The sequence below is a fragment of the Esox lucius genome, chromosome 25 (genome assembly GCF_011004845.1).
Source record: "Esox lucius isolate fEsoLuc1 chromosome 25, fEsoLuc1.pri, whole genome shotgun sequence".
Taxonomy (NCBI): Eukaryota; Metazoa; Chordata; class Actinopteri; order Esociformes; family Esocidae; genus Esox; species Esox lucius.
Window position 1 is genome coordinate 16,211,013 of NC_047593.1, and position 23,919 is coordinate 16,234,931.

Sequence of the window (23,919 nt, forward strand, 5' to 3'; positions counted from 1 at the left end):
AATACGTTGTTTTGCTTCTCAGACACAAAGTTGCTAGACCTTTGGAAAATATATTTTTTTGTAAAAGATGTAGGGATTAGTTTTATATGCGTTCAGCTTTGACGATCAGCTGGTTTAATAAAGTCTACAAACATAAAGTGCTTGCGTTAGTAAGCTACGAATGTGCTCTCTTGAATTCCATTGTTAGTTTTTATATATCCTTGTTTCGTCAAACAGAATGAAACCAGGAGGGACCTACACTGAGTTGGTCCAATAGAAACGCTGTGTAACCAAACGTTTCACGAAATTGTTTCTTGTTTTTACGGAATGAATACAACCCTGTGCCACAGCTAACCAATTGCGGTAATTCTGTTATTCACCCGGGCAAAAACAAACTGAAGACGTGCCCAACTAGCCAGCGAGCTAGTCTAGAACTTTCAACAGTGTATTTGCTTTTAACTGCAATTCAATATAAGGTAACGCTTGACATTCTGAGTCATTGTTATGGCATGTTTCAGTAGCAGGGTAACGTTAGGCAGATTGTTGCACCTGAATAAGCTGCAAAAGAGTGTTAACGTTCCATGTCGCTACAGTACAGAAATACTATCGTGGTGCTAGATACTGTACCTGTCTGATTTGCATTTTCTCAGGGTCCACGATGATGTCAACAGGTGATTTGAAAGGATGTCTTCGGAAGCTTGATGCTCAATTACGGGCATTGAAGTATCCAAGGGAGGTTGACTATAATGGGTATGTTTAAGTCATTATGAATACAAACACACTACAGATCATACCAAGACCTATAGGAAACAGTCATGTGAAAAAAGTACACACCCCCTGTAAAGTTGTGTATTAATTTGTTTTTGGACACAGATTTTTTTTTTATAGCTAAATCCATGTTGGGTGAAAACAAAACACATTCTCATACCAACAGCAAAGCTTGGGAATGGTTAGATTATGATTTAAGTGCTTTTTTTTAAGCAGTGCTTGCATGCCGGTAAGCCCTTGAACATGGTTCAGAGTGGGCAAAAATGCCTTCCTTTTTATGTAGGAGACAGTTACAAGGCACTCTTACATAAAGTTATGTCAGCCAAAGGGGGCAGCACCAACTATGGACTCTGCACCAGCGTAGTGAGGAACTTCCGCTTTTGTCTAGAAGTCTGCATTGCAGTTTCCGGTTTACTTACTAATACTCATCCGCATAAGTAAACACCTAAACTCACAACAAGATGAGTGATGCTGTTGTACGAAAAAAATAAATATATATAATGTACGTGACTCATTTAAGTTTCAAGGTACACGTGGGGCATCATTTAAATCAGGAGAATGTCCTCTTTTTAATAAAATATGGCTTGCGCCATTCAATGACTTCAAACGCTAGACTAGAAATAGTCAGAAAAGGCGATTTCTTTATATAATTCCACGTAACGCAGGTTTAAGCGCAATTAATACCATGTAGGACCAGATGTTTACTTCCTATGCCAGTTGTTATTTTTCAGTTTCGTTGCGAAATGAGGTTACAGTAGTAAAATTAAAGAGGAGACCTGTTTTGGTGCTTTTTTGAGGCTATGGAATTTTAAGCTTCATTCAGGTTAGAAGAGACTGAACGAAGGTTTGTTTAAATTCACTTGCTATGGGGACGCGCTAGCGTTCCAGCTCAGCCAGCTTTCTTTTGCCGTTTTTGAGGCTAGGGTGAAGTTTTATGCGTTCTATTGTCCTGCATAATACTACACTAAAAAGGAACACGTCGCTAACTAGCTTAGCCGACTACTTACCTTCGTAGTTGTGCAGATAACTCGATAAGTAGTTTGAATCCCTTGTTCCGCTTGCTTGTTGGAGCAGGGGACCAGGCATCAACAATTCGATGAACATCACTAATGCTTATTTTAGGCAGGTCTTGGAGACATCTACTAAAAACTGAAATTTTGGGCGACGCGGGTGATCACCTTAAGTAAACCGGAAAATGAAATGCCAACATCTGGCTAAAGCGGAAGTTCGTCCATACGCTTGTGCACAGAGTCTATTGAAGCCAGTGTTATACTTATTTTCTCGGCACTATAAAATTGTATTTCTGTGGATAACATAATTTTTCTGATAACATTCTTGTTTGAGGAGTACAAAACGGTTTCAAAATGTACTGCTCAAAATCTTCATAAAAACAAGGTTGAGAGGCTTTATGTAAGTACATATATATTGATGAATAATCTCTTTTGCCATCCATAATAGAAAATGTAGGACATATATTCACGGATTGTACGTCTGTCACTGGGTCGTGTCGTTGCCATGGTTATTAAGTTTTCAAATTCATATTTGCATGCACTGCAGTCAGTCAGTCAGTCAGTCAGTCTGTCTGATGTTCCATTGAGCTATAGGCTAACCTGTCCCCTATGTGCAACCATGGAGAATAAAGTCCCACTCGGCACAAAGCCTAGATTTGTTGGCTGGTGGACAGACTAAACACATGCGGTCATATAAACATCCTGATAGAGGCTGTCGACATGGCAACGCTCTATGCTCCATGTTTGTTTTGAAGTCCCCGGCAGGCAGCAGGGATGGGGGATGTACAAGGCCCTGGTTGATTCGTAACTGTGTGTGTAAACAGGATTTACATGGATCCCCGTGGTCCCCCTTCTGTGATGAAGACCCCAGTCTGGGACGCCTTTTGAAGTGAAGAGCACCAAACGCAAGACACTTGTGGCTCCTGAACAGATAGCAACCTTTTGCTCAGATGGCATTTTGTCTGGATGAAAGACTATTTAATCAGTATTCTTTTATTAGTGACCAGCTTTTTAAAATGTCTTATTGCAGTGCCAAAATCGGATATAAAGTAAAAGGGAACCCGACCAAACAAATACAACCTTTGAATACTTATATCCAAGGGAATTTAGTTGACAAGGCTATACAACACCAAATGCCCCTTGTGAAAAAGTCTGTCCACTTACACTCAATTACTGGTTGTGCAACTTTTAACCACCGTAACTGAAACCAAATCTTTTCTTCAGTTGTTGTTCAGTTTCTTACATTCCTGTGGAAATGTTTGGCCCGTTCTACCATGCAGAAATGCCAAATCGGTTTAGTCATAACCGGGGTTGAAGAGAGAACCTCCCAGGCGATAGCTCTCGAGGAACAGGGTTGAGCGGCTCTCCTCGGTAGAATCGTCTCTCACCCGTACGTGCAGGTCCGGCTTCCGACAAGACGCCTTTCGCAAGGCTGCTCATGTTCGTACAGTTGCTGAGACATTCAGACAATTGCAACGATGCAACTTGTCTCCACAGTTTGTCCAAAGGAGACCCGGCTGCCTTCCTGCCCATCGTGAGTTATGCCTTCGTCTCCTTTTCACCTCACCTGGCGGAACACCTGGTGGGCTTCGGGGTGGAACTCACCGGAAAGAGCGACCTCCGTTTTCTTGAAGCTGTGTACAAGGTAAAGTCTCACGCTGGTTCTGTTCTGTTCAATTCCGTTGGTTTTGAGACTGTTGTTTTACGTCCGTCCGTGACACAGGCCAGTTTTATCTCACACAGCTCTGTGGGATTTTCACTCCATTGGGCTCCGTTTGTATGGCAGGATGAAAGAGCTTAAAGGTCAGTACTTAGAAAGCACTGCACCTGACGACGAACTTCTTTCGGACCCGTTTCCATTTTAGACTGTGTCTGCCTTACAGCCAACCTACATCCAGACTAAGACCTCGCAATGAAACGCAGTGATAACACTCCCCAGTTGGCTGTTTATCTGCCGGGACCGGTCACATGATCAATCCGTCACATGATCAATCCGTCACATGATCAATCCGTCACATGATCAATCCGTCACATGATTAGTCTGTCACATGATCAATCCGTCACATGACCGATGCTCCATTGATTCGCTGTGTGTTGGGATCTCCAGGGACCCCCAATTCAAGTCAGGCTCCCCGTCACTATTTTTCCACATGCTCCCCCAACACAAAGCAATTTCTCCCCCAGACCCCTGCCCACCATACAGTTATCATCATAATGGCTCAAAATGACAAAGTATTTCCAGTTGTTTCGTCTCTCTCTCACACACACACACACACACACAGGGACTGCAGTTCATTGCTTGAGTTCTCCTGAGGCCAACGGTGATCTCCCTTGACTTTTAACTGTGGTTTGGTAAATGAGCTGAACTCCTTCAGATTTTCCCTGAGACACAGGTGGAGGACATTACATCACTAACGATAAAGTCATTTTGAAGTAGTGCAGGGCTCCCGTGGCAGACATGGAGGGTAGGCCACATGTGGAAATCCTTTTTATTCCTGTGGTTTTCTTATGACAGGAGTATACATGGGCTATAGTATAAGTCAACAATATTCATTTCTTTTTGCCTGATACTGTGCTTGGTCACTATTAAATCCTTTACCTTAAGTGGTAACCCACCTCTCAGGAAGGCATCACAGAACCCAGATGTGGGTCAGATTCAAATGCATCGCCATGGTTTGTCTTCTAAGGTGTCTGTCTGTCAAATCCGGGGAACTGTGTAATAATTAAATGCAGCTATGAAGTTCTCATGCCTGAGACAGGGTGACAATACTCTGTTTCATAATGTGTAAAAAAAAAAAAAAAGAAGATTGGCCTGCTGTCTAGCTCGCTAATTCAGCCTGTAAACGGTGCTTGTCCAGAACAAACCCCTCCGTCTGCATCATCATGATGGGTTTATTTCAACTGTTTTGTTAGAATTTTCAGAAAACCTCTGAGACCCTGGCTTTTTAAAGACCATTCGAAAATAAGACAGTCCTCGCCTTTGTGTTTGATTTACTTATGCTTGCAAATCTTTTTTTTTCTCTATCTTAGTTCTGACTTTGGTGTTAGCTTTATTTAGTAGGACAGTCTTAATATCTCTGGGTCTTGTGTTTGTCCCACTAAGCTATGTTGCTTTGGATGAGAGCGTCTTTAAAAATGTAGTCTCAACATCTTGCAACAGATCTCGTATTTGGCTTGCTAACTCCTTAGCACAAATTGCTATTAATATAAACATTGTTCTCACACATTTGTTTTATTTCACAATGTTAAATCATTGGCATGTGTGGTTTTGGGTGGATTACCCTTTTAATCACAACATCTAAGAGAGAAGTTCCTCTCTCAATGTGATCACAAGCAGCCGAGGATTTGGATGGAGTGACTCGTGTAAACCGATCTGGGGCTTTTCAGTGTCTTTCTCCAGGCTCTGCCCTGGCCTCTGTTCAACCTGCTATCACAACCAGAAGGGCTTTTACTGAATGGTCCCTGATCTCTTGCATCTGCAGTTAAAAACACACACACACACACACACACACACACACTCCGGTGGTGTTCCATTCCAACTGGCAACCGGGTGTTGTGCAGCGCAGCGTCCTTGACAAAATAGGCTCCTGCGAAGGCCCACATGATGTCTTGATTCGTGCGGTGAACACAGGAACTCCTTCATGTCGGCCCGAGTCCTCGTCTCGGATCAGCTCCGCGTCCCCCTTCTACCCTCTAATACTCTGGTGCTTCTAGCCGTGCGGCGGCGGACGAGATGTCTGCCCTCTCTCTCCGCACCAGTTCATTTAGCAGAAACACACTTGCAGGACTGGGCCGACGCACCAGCGGCATGTTACATGGAGGCCAGTGCAGAGAGGAGACAGGCCATTTGCTCTGCGTTATACTCTTTGTAACAGCTCATTTAGCCCTCTGGTCATACCTACTGCCATCTGTCCCTGAGGTCCCGTTTCCTTTATGCCGTACCAGTCAATAGTTTGGACACACTTGCCTGTTCGAGTGAGTGTCCAGATGTTTGACTGGTTCTGTGCTTGGATGTGTCTGTAGATGATTCTATTCCATCCATCGCATAAGTCATGTTTCTAATATATTAAGATGTATCTGAGGACGGAATCTATTTCATCTGTCCCTGAAGTCATGTTGCTAATATATTTAAATGTCTATGGACTGTTTCCTTTTTTTTCCTCTTTCCATTGGCGCTATTCCAAGTATATGCAGGCCAGGAATAGTAGATACTATGCAGTGTAATTATAAGGAATACTCATGACAATATTAGTTGGATCCATGCTTTGTTAAAAACGAAAAAAGTTCCATATATTTGAAACCTCATTTGTCGCAGCAGGGTCAATCCGGTCTTCCGTGCGCCCGTGTCATGACGTCCTGTTGTCATCCCGTGTCTAGGTATTACGGGACCTCTTTCACTACAAGCCTGCCCTGAGCAAGCAGCAGTTCCTGCAGTTTGGCTTTGCGGAGAGGAAGACGTGTGTCCTCTGTGACGTCATCGCCTTTGCCCTGCAGAAGCACAAGGAGCTCGGCAAACTTGGCAAGGCATGTACGCCCCCGCCGTCTGGTCTGGACCAGGCCGCTCTGATCAGACGGCGTAATAAATCTAAAATGTCGGCTCTAGCCGTGATGAAAGAAAATCACGGTCGGTTGAGCACTCTTGCGCCTAATGACTGATGCGTGTTTCGTAATGACATTGTGTTTCGGTTGTGTGATCGTGTCTTTGTTGTAAAAGTTGTTTCTTCGGTAACTTACCTGGTTGTATATTCTGTTGCAGCCAAAACCGAGGGCTCGTTTTCAGGCCTGGAGTTCTGAATCCAAAAGCGAGGTTGTTCCGTTTCAGGGCTATACCATAAAACCAACAGCCTCCGCAGTAAGTCTTTGCTAGCAAAACATGGAAGTGGAGATTGACAGATCTGTTCAACTTCACTGACTTTGTCAAAGAGTTGAACTGCATGAGTACAAGGCCACAGTAGCTTACATGGCTCTGTCCCCCAGTTGTCCCTCAGCAGGCCTCTAGTGGAGAGACACCTTGGCCGCGGGGTCTTAGTCTCCTCCAGTATGCCTTCAGAAGACGAAGAGTCTCAGGAGGAAGAGGAAGATGACCTGGAGAAATGCCCGGGAGTGGAGGAGAGCCTGGAACAAGTGTCTACACTCCCTCAAACGGTGAGTACAAGCACACTGTTTTCCATGTTGTAAAGAAACACGGGGGGGGGGGGTGTCCTGAGTGGCGTTGGGGTCTCAGTCACCATCACATAGGACAGCTGTCTTGTTACGCTCATTAGTTGTTGTTTTTGGTGGCAGCATTTCTTTTTAATAGGGGCATTGGTATTTTAATTTCCGTTTAGGTAATTTAACAATGACCCCTTGTACAGCAATCCACAAAAATTATGTTTAAGAATGGATCTCGCCTATCCATCGGAGTCCGGGTTAGTCCTAATTTAATCGCCCAATCCGATCTGGCGTTGCTCTGATGAGGCTAGGCCATAACCAAAAATTAAGAATTGGGAGGGGATTTTAAAAAAAGGGGGGCGCGGCCTGTCTCTTCGTAACACAAAGGAGGCCTGTCTCTTCGTAACACAAAGGAGGCCTGTCTCTTTGTAACACAAAGGAGGCCTGTCTCTTTGTAACACAAAGGAGGCCTGTCTCTTTGTAACACAAAGGAGGCCTGTCTCTTTGTAACACAAAGGAGGCCTGTCTCTTTGTAACACAAAGAAGGCCTGTCTCTTTGTAACACAAAGGAGGCCTGTCTCTTTGTAACACAAAGGAGGCCTGTCTCTTTGTAACACAAAGGAGGCCTGTCTCTTTGTAACACAAAGGAGGCCTGTCTCTTTGTAACACAAAGGAGGCCTGTCTCTTTGTAACACAAAGGAGGCCTGTCTCTTTGTAACACAAAGGAGGCCTGTCTCTTTGTAACACAAAGGAGGCCTGTCTCTTTGTAACACAAAGGAGGCCTGTCTCTTTGTAACACAAAGGAGGCCTGTCTCTTCGTAACACAAAGGAGGCCTGTCTCTTCGTAACACAAAGGAGGCCTGTCTCTTCGTAACACTAAGCGGCCTGTCTCTTCGTAACACTAAGCGGCCTGTCTCTTCGTAACACTAAGCGGCCTGTCTCTTCGTAACACTAAGCGGCCTGTCTCTTCGTAACACTAAGCGGCCTGTCTCTTCGTAACACTAAGCGGCCTGTCTCTTCGTAACACTAAGCGGCCTGTCTCTTCGTAACACTAAGCGGCCTGTCCCGAACCCACATTTAAATAATTATTTTCACAAGTCAATACCCGACAAGTGACGAACACACTCTAACTGCATCACACCGACCCTCCAGGACCCAGCGGTGGAGGGGAGGCTGGTTGCGCTGGAGGCCCAGATGCAGGAGGTCCAGGCCAGGCTAGGGAGGCTCCTGACCCTGGTACAGAGGATGGATCTCCTGGAACGCTCCTCAGCAGGGCCGGTCACCGTAGACAAACGGCAGTGGGAGAACCTGGAGAGCAGGGTGCTCCTACTGGAGACCAGACTGGCTCTCTCCACAGCCAGCGGCCAGGTACGTTCGTCTGTCCGCGGTCCCGGTACGAGACAAAGACGTGTCTTGTACGGGCGTGTCAGACATGGCGCAGGGAGGGAGGGATCTGTTGGCGCCCCATCGATGGATTCTGGAGACACTTTAAATGCCGTCCCTCTGGCCAGGGTGACCCTGGAGGAACTGACAATGTCTGTCCCAGAATGTCTCTCGTCTTCCAGTTCAATATGGAAATGGCAACTTATTTCATTGGCTTCTTTTCTCCACCAGAGGGAGTCACTGGTCGTCAGTGAAGGGGGGAGCCATTATATGGTCGAAAATGCAACAGAAATCACAGGTTGGAGAAACCAATTAAAAGTTGATTATTATATATTTTTTTAAGCTATGGTAGTATTGACAAGCTAATCAGTCATAAACAACAAATGAAATGTAGTAACAGAAATATATTATTCCTAATGTTTGATTAAAAGGAGTAATACAAAAACAACAGTTTAACAGATGTTTGTATTTCTCTGCAGAGCCCAGGCACAGTTGTCCAGAGAGCCTCCCTCACACTCGAGGCTCTGAGCACGTCCAGTCCTCCATTCCTGGTGCCAGCTATCCCATCAGCCCCTCCGTGGAGACAGAAAGGCCAGAGGTGAGGACCACACCTCAATAGTGTCAGAAAGTAAAGAACATGTATAGGCATCATTCTAACCCCAATTAAAATGACGAGTAGTTAATGACTCAACCAGAGTTTTTATTCCCAGTGCCGTGCTATAATGGAGCAACTAATTGCTAACTATATGACAGGTTAAATTGATGGCTGTAGTCTATTAAACTATTTTTTTGCTGTTGGCATTATGCCCCTTATGTAAACATTGACATTTGAGGCCCATATCAGACAAGTGACGACAACAGCTTTTTACCATTTAGGGGGCAAAGGTCAGCCCGTTTCTCTGCTAGGTAAACACTGAAGTCAGCCTGTTTCTCTGCCAGGTAAACACTGGCAGACTAATTAATGCATTCATCACCAGCAGGATCCACTATAACAACTCTACTGTCTGGCCTGACCCAAAAAAGTATTGGCAAATCTGCAATTAATTCAAAACGGAGCTGCACGTGTTCTTACCAAAACCAAAAAGAGAGAACAAATAACACCTATTTTAAAGACTCTACATTGGCTGCCGGTGAATTTTAGAATTGATTACAAAATCGCCCTCTTGATTTTCAAAGCAATACATGGCCTTGTGTCTGTGTACGGTCTTATGTGATATGCGCCTGGTCGGACCCTCAGGTCATCTGGTACAGGTCTTTTGGTTTAGATATGTGCCTGGTCAGTCCCTCAGATCATCTGGTGCTGGTGTTTTGGTTTAGATATGTGCCTGGTCGGTCCCTCAGGTCATCTGGTACTGGTGTTTTGGTTTAGATATGTGCCTGGTCAGTCCCTCAGATCATCTGGTGCTGGTGTTTTGGTTTAGATATGTGCCTGGTCAGTCCCTCAGATCATCTGGTGCTGGTGTTTTGGTTTAGATATGTGCCTGGTCAGTCCCTCAGATCATCTGGTGCTGGTGTTTTGGTTTAGATATGTGCCTGGTCGGTCCCTCAGATCATCTGGTGCTGGTGTTTTGGTTTAGATATGTGCCTGGTCGGTCCCTCAGATCATCTGGTGCTGGTGTTTTGGTTTAGATATGTGCCTGGTCGGTCCCTCAGATCATCTGGTGCTGGTGTTTTGGTTTAGATATGTGCCTGGTCGGTCCCTCAGGTCATCTGGTACAGGTCTTTTGGTTTAGATATGTGCCTGGTCAGTCCCTCAGATCATCTGGTGCTGGTGTTTTGGTTTAGATATGTGCCTGGTCGGTCCCTCAGGTCATCTGGTATTGGTCTTTTGGTTTAGATATGTGCCTGGTCAGTCCCTCAGATCATCTGGTGCTGGTGTTTTGGTTTAGATATGTGCCTGGTCAGTCCCTCAGATCATCTGGTGCTGGTGTTTTGGTTTAGATATGTGCCTGGTCGGTCCCTCAGGTCATCTGGTACAGGTCTTTTGGTTTAGATATGTGCCTGGTCAGTCCCTCAGATCATCTGGTGCTGGTGTTTTGGTTTAGATATGTGCCTGGTCGGTCCCTCAGGTCATCTGGTATTGGTCTTTTGGTTTAGATATGTGCCTGGTCAGTCCCTCAGATCATCTGGTGCTGGTGTTTTGGTTTAGATATGTGCCTGGTCGGTCCCTCAGGTCATCTGGTATTGGTCTTTTGGTTTAGATATGTGCCTGGTCAGTCCCTCAGATCATCTGGTGCTGGTGTTTTGGTTTAGATATGTGCCTGGTCAGTCCCTCAGATCATCTGGTGCTGGTGTTTTGGTTTAGATATGTGCCTGGTCGGTCCCTCAGGTCATCTGGTACAGGTCTTTTGGTTTAGATATGTGCCTGGTCGGTCCCTCAGGTCATCTGGTATTGGTCTTTTGGTTTAGATATGTGCCTGGTCAGTCCCTCAGATCATCTGGTGCTGGTGTTTTGGTTTAGATATGTGCCTGGTCGGTCCCTCAGGTCATCTGGTATTGGTCTTTTGGTTTAGATATGTGCCTGGTCAGTCCCTCAGATCATCTGGTGCTGGTGTTTTGGTTTAGATATGTGCCTGGTCAGTCCCTCAGATCATCTGGTGCTGGTGTTTTGGTTTAGATATGTGCCTGGTCGGTCCCTCAGGTCATCTGGTACAGGTCTTTTGGTTTAGATATGTGCCTGGTCAGTCCCTCAGATCATCTGGTGCTGGTGTTTTGGTTTAGATATGTGCCTGGTCAGTCCCTCAGGTCATCTGGTGCTGGTGTTTTGGTTAAGATATGTGCCTAGTCGTTCCCTCAGGTCATCTGGTACTGGTCTTCTGGTTTAGATATGTGCCTAGTTGGTCCCTGAGATCATCTGTTATTGTTCCTTTGGTTGTCCCAAGGGTCAGAACCAGAACATTTGGTGAAGCCTCTTTCAAACACTATGGACCTTTCCTTTGGAACAGCTTACCAGATGATCTGAGGAAAGCAGATACTATTGACATTTTCTATTTTTTTATAGATGTCTTAAGACTGTCTTAAGGCTTTCTAAAACATTTTCTTCAGCTTGTAATTTCTCCCCTTCGTTTTAACCTTTTATTTTAAGATGTTATGTTAATTTATATCTTTGCTGTAATTCATACATTTTATCAAAGCATTATTTATTAACTGTTTTCATTCTGACTTTTACCTGTTAAAGCCCCTTGAAATGCAAAATATACAATACATTAGAATACATTAGGATACATTCATTTTAGTTATTGGGAAATGTCTGATCCCTTTCCATTAGGATAATATGAAGGAGAGATTGGAAAGGATATCCAACATGTAAGTACTGTAATGTTTCATTCCAAATATTGTTTACAAATTCCACTGCATTCATCATTTTGTCATTTTTTCCCCTGTTGTTTTAGGATGAAAGACACTTCCAGTCTTTTACAAAGTATCGATGCCTCAAAGTAAATGACTTAATGAATCCCCGGATTGTATTAGTGTGAATAAAGATATAATGGCAAAATGTTGACTTGTGTTCACAACTCTTTATATGAATCTTTATTTCATTGGCATTTAATATGATGTGGCGACTGTCTATGTAAAAGTGCCTCACGCTAGAGAGGCACCCCCACTTAGGACCTGGAAAATAAATGGTGTCCCTGCCTCCCATCTAAGAGATTCTAGGTATGTATATGTCCTGTCACTGTACTAGTTTTAAACTTTGTCAGACCTATTTGCGTCAATCTGATAAATTAACCGGCCTCAAAGAATTCTATATTTACAATGTAAATCCTTCTGACGACTCATTGTAAATTGACTGATAACGAAAGGTTTAAAGAGAGAACCTGTTCATCTTCAATGTAGTTGTCGGGTCCGGATGTGATTCCCCGAGTTGGCCAGTAGGGGCCAGCAGACCTCTGTATTTCAGTGTATTCATGCCCGCTTCGCTGTTTCCCCCTGGTGGTCATTCTAAGTAAGGGAGAATAGTGAAAATTAAAATGTAGGCCTTTGTGCGTCCGTCTGGTAAATATAACGTCTATATAAAATGAGTTTTTAGAGTGCGTGGATGTAAGTATCTTAAGTATTCAAATTGGAATTGATAATACAGTTCAGCTGATTTGGACTAAAACCGCCCCAGATCAGTGTTAATCACTTAGACACCTGTGGAATATTTCTAAGGTGCCAGTCTGTGCAACCTGTTCTTGCTCTTAACTGCAATACATCGCAGCCAGTTACTCATCACTGGGATAGTAACGGAAATCACTGGATCAGCAGGAGCCTCCCCAGCCCCAGCCAGTGCTATAATGGCTTTTTAAGCGTTTTCCCATTGAAGCTACTCAATACGTGTTCGCTTTGGGATTCGTCGTACACCTGCCTCGTGACGGTTCTTGGGGAATCCGATCCTGCCCGGCCTATTGATTCAGGCCTGGGTTTCTGCCGAAGGTGGTTCAATTAGGACCTGCAAGATGGAGTGTCTCAGAGCAAATTGATCATTCCTAATGTGTCTGTTGTGTTGACCCCTTGTTCTACATGGCAAGTTGGAACAGTGCTAGCCTTTACTCTCAGACTCTCCACCATCTCTGCCTCCCTTCTACGTGGTATTTAGCTCAACTCTCAGGCCTCTTGCTGTCCTCGGGTGTTGGAGAGGTTAAACAACCAGGTCATGTGGGAACCTGTCTGTAAGCATGAACACATTAGTATTCTGGAACAGTGTGTCCTATTGCAGACACTGGATTTAGTCCCCAAACTTTGTTATTGACTTTCAGCGTCAGCCAGGAGCAACTGTGTGACCGGGTTCAACAGAAACAGTTGTGGAAGTGGTGTGTGTTCGTGTGTGTGCTTGCGTGTGTACTGCTATACTTGTGAGGTCCAGACGTCTTCACGAGTAGTGACCTATGGAAAATAGTGACTAGTATTCACTTATATGAATATTTTTTTCAGGTTTGGTGTATCGGTTAGAACTATAATGCAGTTTTAGCGGTTAGAAATACTTTTTCGATTGTGAATACAATAAAAGTCCTCACAGGTTATGTAAAACTAACGTTTGTGTGTGTGTGTGTGTGTCCGTCCTGCTTTGTGATGGTGTGAATGTTTTTTGTTTCTTTGTCTCTGGTTGTTTATATATATATATGTATGTTTGTGCTGGCAGAATGCAGAATGTGCTAAACAATTGTAGACAAGAATGGTGTGCAACAGAATGCCAAAACCTGCCTGCCAAAACAAGGAGGTCCAATGTGCAGTGTTCTGCTTGCCAATATCCCAGGGGGCCCGGCGTGCAGGGTTCTGCCTGCCAATATCTGGGGGGCCCGGCGTACAGGGTTCTGCCTGCCAATATCCAAGGGGCCCGGCGTGCAGGGCTCTGCCTGCCAATATCCAGGGGGCCCTTTCTAATCTCGACTATGGGTCGATGTGGGCCCCCCCGCATGGTCGTGGGTCCCAGTGAGCTGTCGCTGCCTGACGTTACCTCTCGATTTTTGGGTGTGCAGTTCAGGAGAGCTGACGGCGATGCAGGCTAGCTCAGCAAAGTGCCACAGCTGTCACATTGAGTTATCACACATGCATTCCTTCACTCCCTAAACATCTGTAATCCCCCTCCTCCTTTCCTCACCTAAATCTTGCAAGAGCCCAAGGACCTCTCCGGTCCCCCCCCCCCACACACACACACACTCATCCAGCACTCTGGCTTATTACAGGACTGCCACTTGTCGGACCTGTGCTAGCCAGATGTGGCTAAGCCCCCGGAAAGTGCCTAATCGCTTTTTCTCCACTCGTACGTTTCCTCAAGATTGTTCTCATTCTGTGTGAGGGTTTTACTTCATCTCTCATTCTCCACATCCTGTGTCTCCAGGGTGTTGACTGCTACTGGGACTGTGTGTCTTGCTGCATGTAGCCTCTCTCTTCCACATGAAGTTTCCTTCCACCGAAGGTGGAGAATGCTATATGAATTTAATACTGTGGTTAATGAGATTAAAGAGTACAATGAAGCACTGTTGGCTGTTCTCCTGTCTGAAAGGAAATCTCCTGAGGTTTGTCATTTCAAAGAGGGACGCTCCATTTCAGCTTAAAGTAATCTGGAGCCATAGGGCTTTTGGTAGGGAAGGTAGTGAAACGTCTTGTATTCAAGCTACATACACAATCCCGTAATGTCGATATTTACTAAATAAAGGCACTCCAAGCCTAATGCATGTTGAATGAAGCCAGTTGACTCCATTAATCTTCTGACTTACAATTGTCTTTAATTTAATTTACTGTGAAATATAGTAAAACCATCCAGTTAATAGGTTGGGTTTATTTAGCTTTGTGCCTTCATAATTTGAACGTTTCTTTTCTTGTGTTACGGACTTCAGCCCTCAAGGAATGTGTCAGTCACACGCCAGAGAGCACTACCAATGTAGCACTGCAAATGTACAAACAAACACCAACTGCTTAAGACGCAGTTTTAACAGGAAACCCCTGCTTTCATCCTTCACTCGCGTCTGCCTGTTATCCAGTACCCCAAAGCCAACTTGCATCAGAGTCCTCATTTACTCAGCTTTAAAACCAACATGCTTGCCAGCACCATGATTCATGCTGTAATTACCATGCATCGCAATACGATGAGTCCCATAGGCTGATATTAAGAGGGTGTAGGCCATCAATAATGATAACAATAATAACAGCAGTCGGGGGGGGGGGGGGGGGGGGGGGGGGGGGTTGATGAGTGGGAAAGGAGAAGGAATGAATGCGTCATTAGCTTTCTTGATTAGCTTATAGCCGTGGCTGAAACACATGGCTTTCTGTGTTGGTCCACGCCTCCACCATAACCTGCCCCATCGTCAATCACAGCAGAACTAAAAATGGACAGAAAAGGAGAAGGAGTGACTGGGTAGAATCTGAGCAGGGGTAATTCCTTGGCACATATCACAAGGTTCCTGTGTGTGTGTGTGTGTGTGTGTGTGTGTGCGCGCGTCTGCATGTATAAATGTCAGTGTGTGTGTGTGAACCCAGACGCTCTCTCCCTCTAACACCCTATCTGAGCCCCCCGTTCACATTAAAATTCCGTCTAATTAGCTGGACCTCAAGCATGCTAATGAACTCCCTACATTGCTGATTGGTTAGGCCAATAGCAGACAAACATGGCAGAGACTACCACTGCTGGGGACCACACAAGGGTAATTTCAGTAATCAGTCATTGCAATGATTGCTGCAGCTATAGATGACTGAAATGGGGGCCCAAAACAGCTGCTTGAGACTGAAATGCATGAGCCCAAACAAAGTTTACCCTGAAATTGTTGTAGTGTGGATGCTGAACAGTGACTTTTTCTGAGTGGATTTTTTACTTAACTGCTCAGTAATATTTTGATCTATTCATGTGAACATTGTTATCATTGGCATTGGTGTGGATCCAGACTTTTCTCCTTAACTTATATCGTCACCCCGAGCCTGTGCTTTGAGCTGCGTGTTTCTTTCATGTTGAGTTGGCCAATATGACCCCTGGTTTGCTCTGCTCTATTGGGTATTGCAGTATTGTATTTGTTTGTGAAAGTCAACATTCCTCGTCTAGTTTGTCAGGTTCCGGCATTTTTTTGTCAACAGTGAAAAACATGGGACATATGAGGGAACCACAATCTCCCCATTGTGACTGCCCTCTCGCTCTGTCTGCTTAACTGTTCTGTTCTGTGCTGGTTGGTGGGCGGACAGCCAGAAGAGGATTGGTCACCCCTCTGAGCCTGGGTCCTCTCTTGGTTTCTTCCTAAATTTCAGCCTTCTTAGGGAGTTTTTCCTAGCCACTCAAATTAAACACTACTGTTGTTTGCTCCTTGGGGTTTAACAATCTCCCCATCAATGTGTGACTCACGCTTAGCAACCACTCCCTCTAGATAAGGATTCCAGTTTGTCATCCTGCACTTTTTTTTCCCAAGTACAAGTATTTTTGTGGTGGTTGATTGGTGTTGCTATCCATGGTTTTGACTACCTGTGGAACTTCAAGGCACGGCGCTTATACTGGTGTGTTGTGATGTCCTTTGTGGAATGTGCTTACAGAATGTTCTTAACTATGTTAGACTGGCAACCCTATATATAGGGCTGCCAGTTTAACAGGTCAGAAAAAGGAAGACAAACGCTGTCATTGTGTTGTACATTTCAGTTGGGTTTTGTATGTGCCCCTAAACGGCAACATAACATTATTTCCCTGTAATCCTGTGGGCTAGTATATTCAAATGTTTTGCCTTGGTGTTAGAAAGCCAGTGGTCATCGGATTTAGTTGACAAATGATTTTTACATGATACCGCCTCCTATGTGTCATCTTTGCTATGGACTACCTGGAGATCAAGGACCACACTGTTGTAGGCCAGAGTGGTGTTGGGTGGGGCCCATGAGAGCCCCACCTCCTCTGTCCTTCCAGTAATATCCGCTGGCTGATGATTAAACTGTGTGGGCCTTTGCTTGGTTTATTTATTGAATTTCCCTCTGGCCTGCTATCAACAACAACGTGTTGTCCCATCAGCAATTGAGTAAAAGTAAAAACACACAACCTACTTTAAAAAAACATTACCTGCAGGACCTTTTGTACTTGACTCACATTATGGTTTCATAATGCCTGAAGCAAATATACTTACCTCACCAGGGGGAGTGTTTTTCTAACACCACATTCTAACTCCAGTCTTTTCTTTCTCTTTTTCTGCTTCATTGTTTTGGGAAGTGTTTCCTCTGCTCCATCTCTTGATTGCAAATTAAACCCCTTTTTCCTCATTCAGTCAATAGAAGGCACATTGTTATGGTTGGCCCCAGGCTAAAATCCCCTCTGGTTGCCAATCAAAACAGTTTCCGAAGACCTATGGGAAGTCCTATATTAACATCATATCATAAGGAGTGAGCCCCCTAGCCAAGCAATGGGGTGGTGGGGGTCAGGCACGGAATAGAAAAATAAACACTAAAATTCTTGCACTCTGACTCTGTGTGGATGTGTCATGCGCTGCTTCGCGGCTACAGTGTTAGAGTTCAGGGCGAAGTGGGTCCTCGTCAGAAAATGAGAACAAATGGCCATGTGCACATCTGTTGTTAAAGAGTCAAGTAATGGGTCTCAACTGCTGCGGTGAGTTCGTTATGTTCACAGGGGACTTCACTGTGTGAAGGCTGTTTTGAAGAAGAAATACCATGACCCTATCTCACTTTGCAGGCGGTTTATAGGACACCGAACCAATAGGCTCTTGTTTACATTGAAGATATCTCAGTTGGAGCAACAGCGGGAATTGGCAGAGAGGTCAACACTGTGTTCCCTGTTCCCATCGTGGATCGTGAAGATGGTATAAACTAACCTCCGGTAGTCTGTATCGGAAATTGGTTCCGACAACCCCCCCCCCCCCAAGACAAACTGCATCCTTATTGTGGATAACCAACCACTAGTGGTCAAGGACTGGTTGAGGTCACTCGTGTTTCCGTAAACAAGCGTAATGCAGTGTGGTTTCAGTGATTAACATGGAGCGTGAATAAACTGCCACTGACAAATGAGGAATTATTTTTTTATTTATGGTGTTTCCAATAGTACTACCCTGAAGTGGTTTTAGGTTTTCAGTGGATAGGCTATATCATGCTTTAAATGTGGCTGTTATTTTTGGGTGCTTTAATCTAATCCTGGTTGTCAATCATGAGCGCTTGGTTTGCAGCATGATGTCATATCATACTGCGAAAACAACAATGCTGGGAAAGTGGCTTGCCTTCCAGATAAACACAGGCGGTTGCTCTGTGACCCTTGACTTTTTGGTATCTCTTAGGCAGAGGCACTAACAGCACGCTTTCCTCGAGTCAGCTTTATTGCGGTGCAACAGGAAGTAATTCTTGGCGTTACACATACCACATGACTACTGACGAAAGGTTGTTGGCTCACCTTATCCACATCATTAAGGCCCTTTATTATGAACACAAAGGGAGCTTGTTCTTTTGACACCTGCGGTTATGTCAAAATGCCTGGAAGCCAGTCAGTGACCTTCACTCTGTTCTAGTCTGGTATTCATTCTGTGTTTGCAGACCTGCCTTCTCACACAGGAGCCGTTTGACCTGTTTGGCTTTGTTCAATTTCAGTTGGCTTGAGCCGTATACTGTCTGATAGAATGGGGGGGCAAAGAATTCCATTAGACATTTGGATTCATAGAAAATGTAACCCTTTGACAGGTAGTCTTACACAGAGCAGCTTGTAAGACCTCCCGCTTTATGTTGATAAATTGCAGTGTGTTTTCATTGCTGTTGCTACAGAGTTGGGCTAACTGAAGCTAGCTTTTTCAGACTGTTGTCGCTCATTTTTAGGCATCAGAACCAAACTTTGCAGTCTTTAGTCCGCTAATGTGCTGATCATGTTCAATGGTGTGCTCTGCTGAGCCAAATGCTCAGATCACCTGTGTAATAAATGTTTCCCATTATTAAGAAAACACTGCAGGTAACTTTAAAACAAATGTGTATAACCCAAGATTAAAATCCATATCCCCATAACTGTAGACTGATTAAGATCCTCTGGTCCTGTTTAGGGTAATGCTCCCTGGACTTCAAGATATTTTAGTTACATCAAGAGTCTTTTGTTAATTGTGATTATATTGCTTTGTGTAGAAGTGTTCAAAATAGGCTAAACATACCGTAAGAAATAATTTTATACAGCTAAAAATTACAGGACAATTTCAGAGGTTGACATGGTTAAAGAAATAGTTTTTATTGATTTACCCTATTTTGCTTTCTGTTAGTTTAGACAAATTGGGGACATCAATGTTTTTGTTATTAGAACATCATAAGCCACAGAGTCAGTTGAGACTCCTATTTCTGGGAGAGCATACAGAAAATGAATCGTGGAAACATATATTTTGTGAAAGGTCATCATTTTGTAAAATCTGTCAAGAAAGAAACCCCTTGGAAAAAGCGGTAAGCAAGTTAGGTCAGGAAAAAAAAGTCCCAAGATCAGAAAAAGGAAGACATATGCAGTCATTGTGTTGTACATTTCAGTTGGGTTTTGTATGTGCCCCTAAACAGCCACATAACATTATTTCCCTATAATCCTGTGGGCTAGTATATCCAAATATTTTGCCTTGGTGTTAGAAAGCCAGTGGTCATCGGGTTTAGTTGACAAATTATGATTACATGATCAGTTATATGCATATTATGAACTCTTCAACTGTATTGCAGGATTTCCTTAACTACAAGATGTCAATTAATCACATTGTTTCAGTCTTCTCGATGCAACATTTGGGGAAGTGGGAACTAGTGCCTTTGCTTTTCTTGTCTCGCAGTGGAAGTTGAATAAGCTGCAAAATTAGCTCAGTGTTGAATAATGCATCAGTCTGTGATGTAAGATGTTGCTTGTTTGCTTTGTAATTTAGTTGTCCGTGCTGCTATATTTAGTTATTTCATTATGTATTAAACCTATATGATGTAACAATGTGTACTGTGTGCAATAGAGGCTGTTTTTGTGGAAAATAAGTTGTTCATGTTAACTTGCCTTTCATTACGGTAATTACACACATTTGGTTTTAATTGGATTGGATTGTAGCTATTTGATGGGATTAAAGGGAATCACTCTAAGATTAGGAAACAGTTTACAGCAAACCAAGAATTGAAACTCATTGGTGTAAAGACAGTTGTTTGCTGTTCTCTAAATGGTCTGCCCTGTCTTGCCCTCTCCTAACCTCAGCTTCAGTGCACTGATATAAAATGACTCCCTAAGGATCAGCTTCCCGCCACATAGTTTTATAATCTGTGTGTTTGTGTAAACCTTGTGGTAGTTCATGCTTTGAGCTGCCCTGTCTGATTTATTTACGGTCCTGTATTTCTTAGGCGGTAGGCCCACACAGTTTAAAAAACAGAGAAACTCTTTAGTTATGAAATTAATAGTTGCATTTCCTTTTTGTTGGGGACAGAAAGGTTTTCAGAGAAAACCTTTCAGCACAAGGTTTCTGGAGCTGTCTTTGTTTCTCAGAACAGTTTGAGGCCTTCAGGGTTGATTGCTTTAACTTGACAACATGCAATGTCTCTTTAAGGCGTGGTTACGGCTCTGTGTAATGCTGACAGCCAGGACCAAAAGGAAACTGCAACTTTTTTCGACAAAGTAATCTCTAAATCACCCCCCGATACACAAACGCCAAATTGACACACAAACACACTTTAGTAACAGTGTGATTCCTACTCGGCAGTGTGAAGAATGTGTTTTCATCCCGTTGTGTGAGAACGGACTTGTTTCTTCGGTTTCTCACAGGGTGTTTTGAGCCAGATGTGGGACATTCAGTCTCATTTCCAAGGTTTGAAGGGCGGCGTAAACATTCAGTTGGTGGTGGCGAACGGGAAAGCCGTTTCCTACCTCCTTGTTTAAACTATATAGCTCACACCCAGCTCCTAACCAAAGTAGACACCCTGTGATTACACACAATCAGGGACACGACATTATCGTACTTATCGTGGGTGTAAAGTGTTGTATGACGTTATAGTAAAGTGGCCCTGGCTTGTGCAAACTGGAACTGCTCACTGGAGCCAGGAACTATCGCTTAATTCAGTAGTGTGAGCGGGACTGCTCAGGGAGATTTCCTGCACAGTATGAGTCTATAAAAGCACCTTACCCCAATCACTTACATATTTTACTGTAATGTAATAAAAGGTCCATAATATAGTTGAAGTAGTAGTGAAACAATAGTGCTTCAAAACATTTACTCAAAACATAGTGCTTCAAAAAAAAATTGCCATCCCTCATATCTTTGATAATTGATAACCTCTCCTCCAACTAACAACGGTTGGTAGTGAAATCCCTCAGTCATTTCCTGGTTTTTAAAATTCTACAAAGTTGGTTCAGTTCCCGTTCAACTGAGAGAACTTACACTATATAGTTTAGCTGATCATTGTTCCATCTAAATGTATTCTAGGAATATATTCTTGTCTACAAGACTGGTGGGGATTTTTGAGCTTGTTGTTTTCAAATTCTGGGAATTACCCAACAGTGTTTTAAATATTAGTATTTAGTTCAGAACAACACAATGGGACCAGAGTATGTGAGTGAAGTGGAGCTCGAGAGGAGCAAGGAACGAAGAATAAGGATTAAAATTAGTCTCCCAATTTGTCCTGCTTTAACCTTACTTTTTGGCCCCCATTTTTGTGATGTGACCTCCTTTGTCACAGAAATCCCCAGCGGACTCCGTACAGTCAGTGTCTAGATGTGTATCCTGAAGTACTTCTGATGCCATTTTAGGTTCTTGTAATGCTGCTTGCTCAACCAGGAAGTCTTGACCAAAATCCTTGTTTGGTAAGGAATGCGCACTCCGGCCTTCAACCTCGACTGATCTCACAAGGCATCCAAGCCACCACAGGGAGATGCGACATGGCAAGGCAACCGATTTTAAATGACTACAGTGTAACAGTCGTGAATCTTGATTCATGTCTCAAACTATGCCATGTTTGGTCCTTGAATTTGAGGGAATTGGGTCTGGAAAGTCCTTGAAAAGTCTTTGAATTGGATGTTTATGAAGATGTGGGAACCCTGGTATTTACTGTTGGATGTACATTTTGAAAGTAACGTCACATTCACATAACCTTTCCTTCATATTTACCTACGGTGCCAATACATTTGGACAGCACTGTATTTTTAGACGTTTAGAGTAATTTGCAGTTTGAAATGCTACATGTTCAGGGTCCACTGATACAAGGCAGTTTCCCAGCTCTGTGGAGGTAGAGGAGGGCCTGAACAAATCCAGTGACAATCATGACAAAGAAACTAATGGACAATCCAAAATTATACTCCACTAGTTCTATAAAATGATAAATGGTCAGGTGAAGGACCTGCGGGAGGTATTGGACTTGCCATGGCCACAACGATCAATAACATGATCCTGAAGGCCCGCCGCTTTGTGTGGTCCATCCCTTCCATGTCTCCGTCCCCTGGGCGGTGGCGTTTTAGAGCCCTGAGGACAGAAGAACTCCTTAAAACAGCCGAATGTGCAAAACCTAGCTACCACAATACTTATCATACCACACATTAACAAACATCATGAACTAATAACATTAGGAAAGTCCAGTTACATTTAAACTTCTAACCTGTGTTGATGGGGAAGGGGGGGTTGTGGTGGTGGGGCAGGATGGAATCAGCTATCTAGGTTTACCATGGAGATTCTTGGAATAACCAGGAAGTGTCTCTCTCACGGTTGTTTTTTCTTGCCACCCTGCAATATAGGCCAGTTTTATGTAGAGGTTTCGAAATGGTTGATCGGCCTTTATGCCCATCACATCCGCCGAACTGTAGCTCTTTCAAAGTGATAGTTGACCTAACTGTGACTTCTTTCAAGAGTCTCCTTGTTTGAGTGCTGAGTTAAGGCACAGTCTTTTCTCGTCACTGCCTGGGTGATGCGATGCCACTTCCACTTCCTGATTATTGATCCAACTGCGCTCACTGGGAAACCCAAATACATGGATATTATTTCCTAATATCGAACTTCTGTAGTCTTTGGTCTTCGTTTTCCTTAAGATTCACAAAATCCAGATTTTTTTTTTTATACATTAAATAATGTGATAGCTGCTTTAATGGTTCAAAGGATGCCCTTGTTGAGGTAATTGTGTCCAAGTTAGGGTTGTTTATTTCATCTCTGTAACCTGGGAGCTTCCACAGCTCCATATACACACACACATCCCCCCACAATATATACAGCTCCGGAGAAAATAAAGAGACCACTGCACCTTTTTCTTTCCTTTCCAAAAAAAGTCAAAAAGGAAGTTTTTGAGTGAGGAACTGAAGGGTTAAAATTAAGAGACCACTGCAAATTAAACGCTTCTGTTCCTCACTCAGAACTTTCCTGTTCAACTTTTTTGGAAAGGAATGAAAAAGTCGTAGTGGTCTCTTTATTTTCTCCGGAGCTGTACATATAACAGGAAGAGACACACAACAGACACTAGGTGTTTGGAATGCTTTTATTAACAAAGACACAGTAAAGTTTGGGGAAAAAGTTAAATGCATACGGCTGTGGATGGATCGCTGGCATCACCATGGGCTGCCACATGTTAGTGGTTCGAGGGTGTGGGTACAGGTGGTCTTGTTGGCAGCCTCTGCACTCTTCCTCCTATTGGCTGTCTTTTCTCTCTTCCCAGAGCTGCTGTTCTGGGACCCTTTCCTCCTTGCCCTGATGAGGCTTGATTGAAGTCATGTGTGCCCCGTTAGGGCGTGGCAGCTGAGCTGCATTCAAGGCCCCCCCCCCCCATTTTGCGGCTCTGGGTCAGATGGTTCTCACTGGAATGTTGGTCCCATATGCACACACTATATTCTACATGTACATCAACTATACAGGATTTACCAGAAGTGCTAGAGCTTCTTAGGGCCCCCTGATGCAGGGCAATTTCCCAGCTCTGTGGAGGTAGAGTAGGGGCTCAATAAACCCAGTTACAATTGTGACATGGAAACAAACTGACATACCAAAATGGAATGCCATTGGCTCTAAGAAGTGATACATGGTCATGATAATGGTCAGTGGGAGGTACATGACCACCATGGCTACCATGATCATTAAAATGATCCTGAAGGCCCTCCGCTTCGTGTGGTCCATCCCTTCCAATTCCCCCCCTCCATTCCCTGGCCGTGGGCGTTTCAGAGCCCTGAGGACAGCCAGGCAGCAGAACAACATCACAGAGCACGTTACCACGATTAAAACCAATGTGAAGTCGTTTAAGG

The 23,919-nt window shown here is 43.9% G+C and overlaps 1 protein-coding gene across 2 annotated transcripts; it reads left to right on the forward strand.

Annotated features, from left to right (window-relative positions):
* The first annotated feature begins 181 nt into the window (after positions 1 to 181).
* cep44 (centrosomal protein 44) lies at positions 182 to 11,791 on the forward strand. 2 transcript variants are annotated; one of them, XM_010888253.4, is made up of 11 exons: positions 182 to 455; positions 630 to 729; positions 3,255 to 3,402; positions 6,135 to 6,281; positions 6,514 to 6,609; positions 6,735 to 6,902; positions 8,061 to 8,276; positions 8,523 to 8,589; positions 8,771 to 8,889; positions 11,560 to 11,597; positions 11,684 to 11,791. In XM_010888253.4, exons 2-11 carry the CDS (start codon positions 638 to 640, stop codon positions 11,730 to 11,732), a joined length of 1,140 nt encoding a protein of 379 aa, XP_010886555.2. In that variant the 5' UTR covers positions 182 to 455; positions 630 to 637; the 3' UTR covers positions 11,733 to 11,791. The 2 variants fall into 2 exon arrangements, with proteins under 2 accessions (XP_010886555.2, XP_010886556.2); XM_010888254.5 differs by lacking the exon at positions 6,135 to 6,281.
* Positions 11,792 to 23,919: the final 12,128 nt, after the last annotated feature.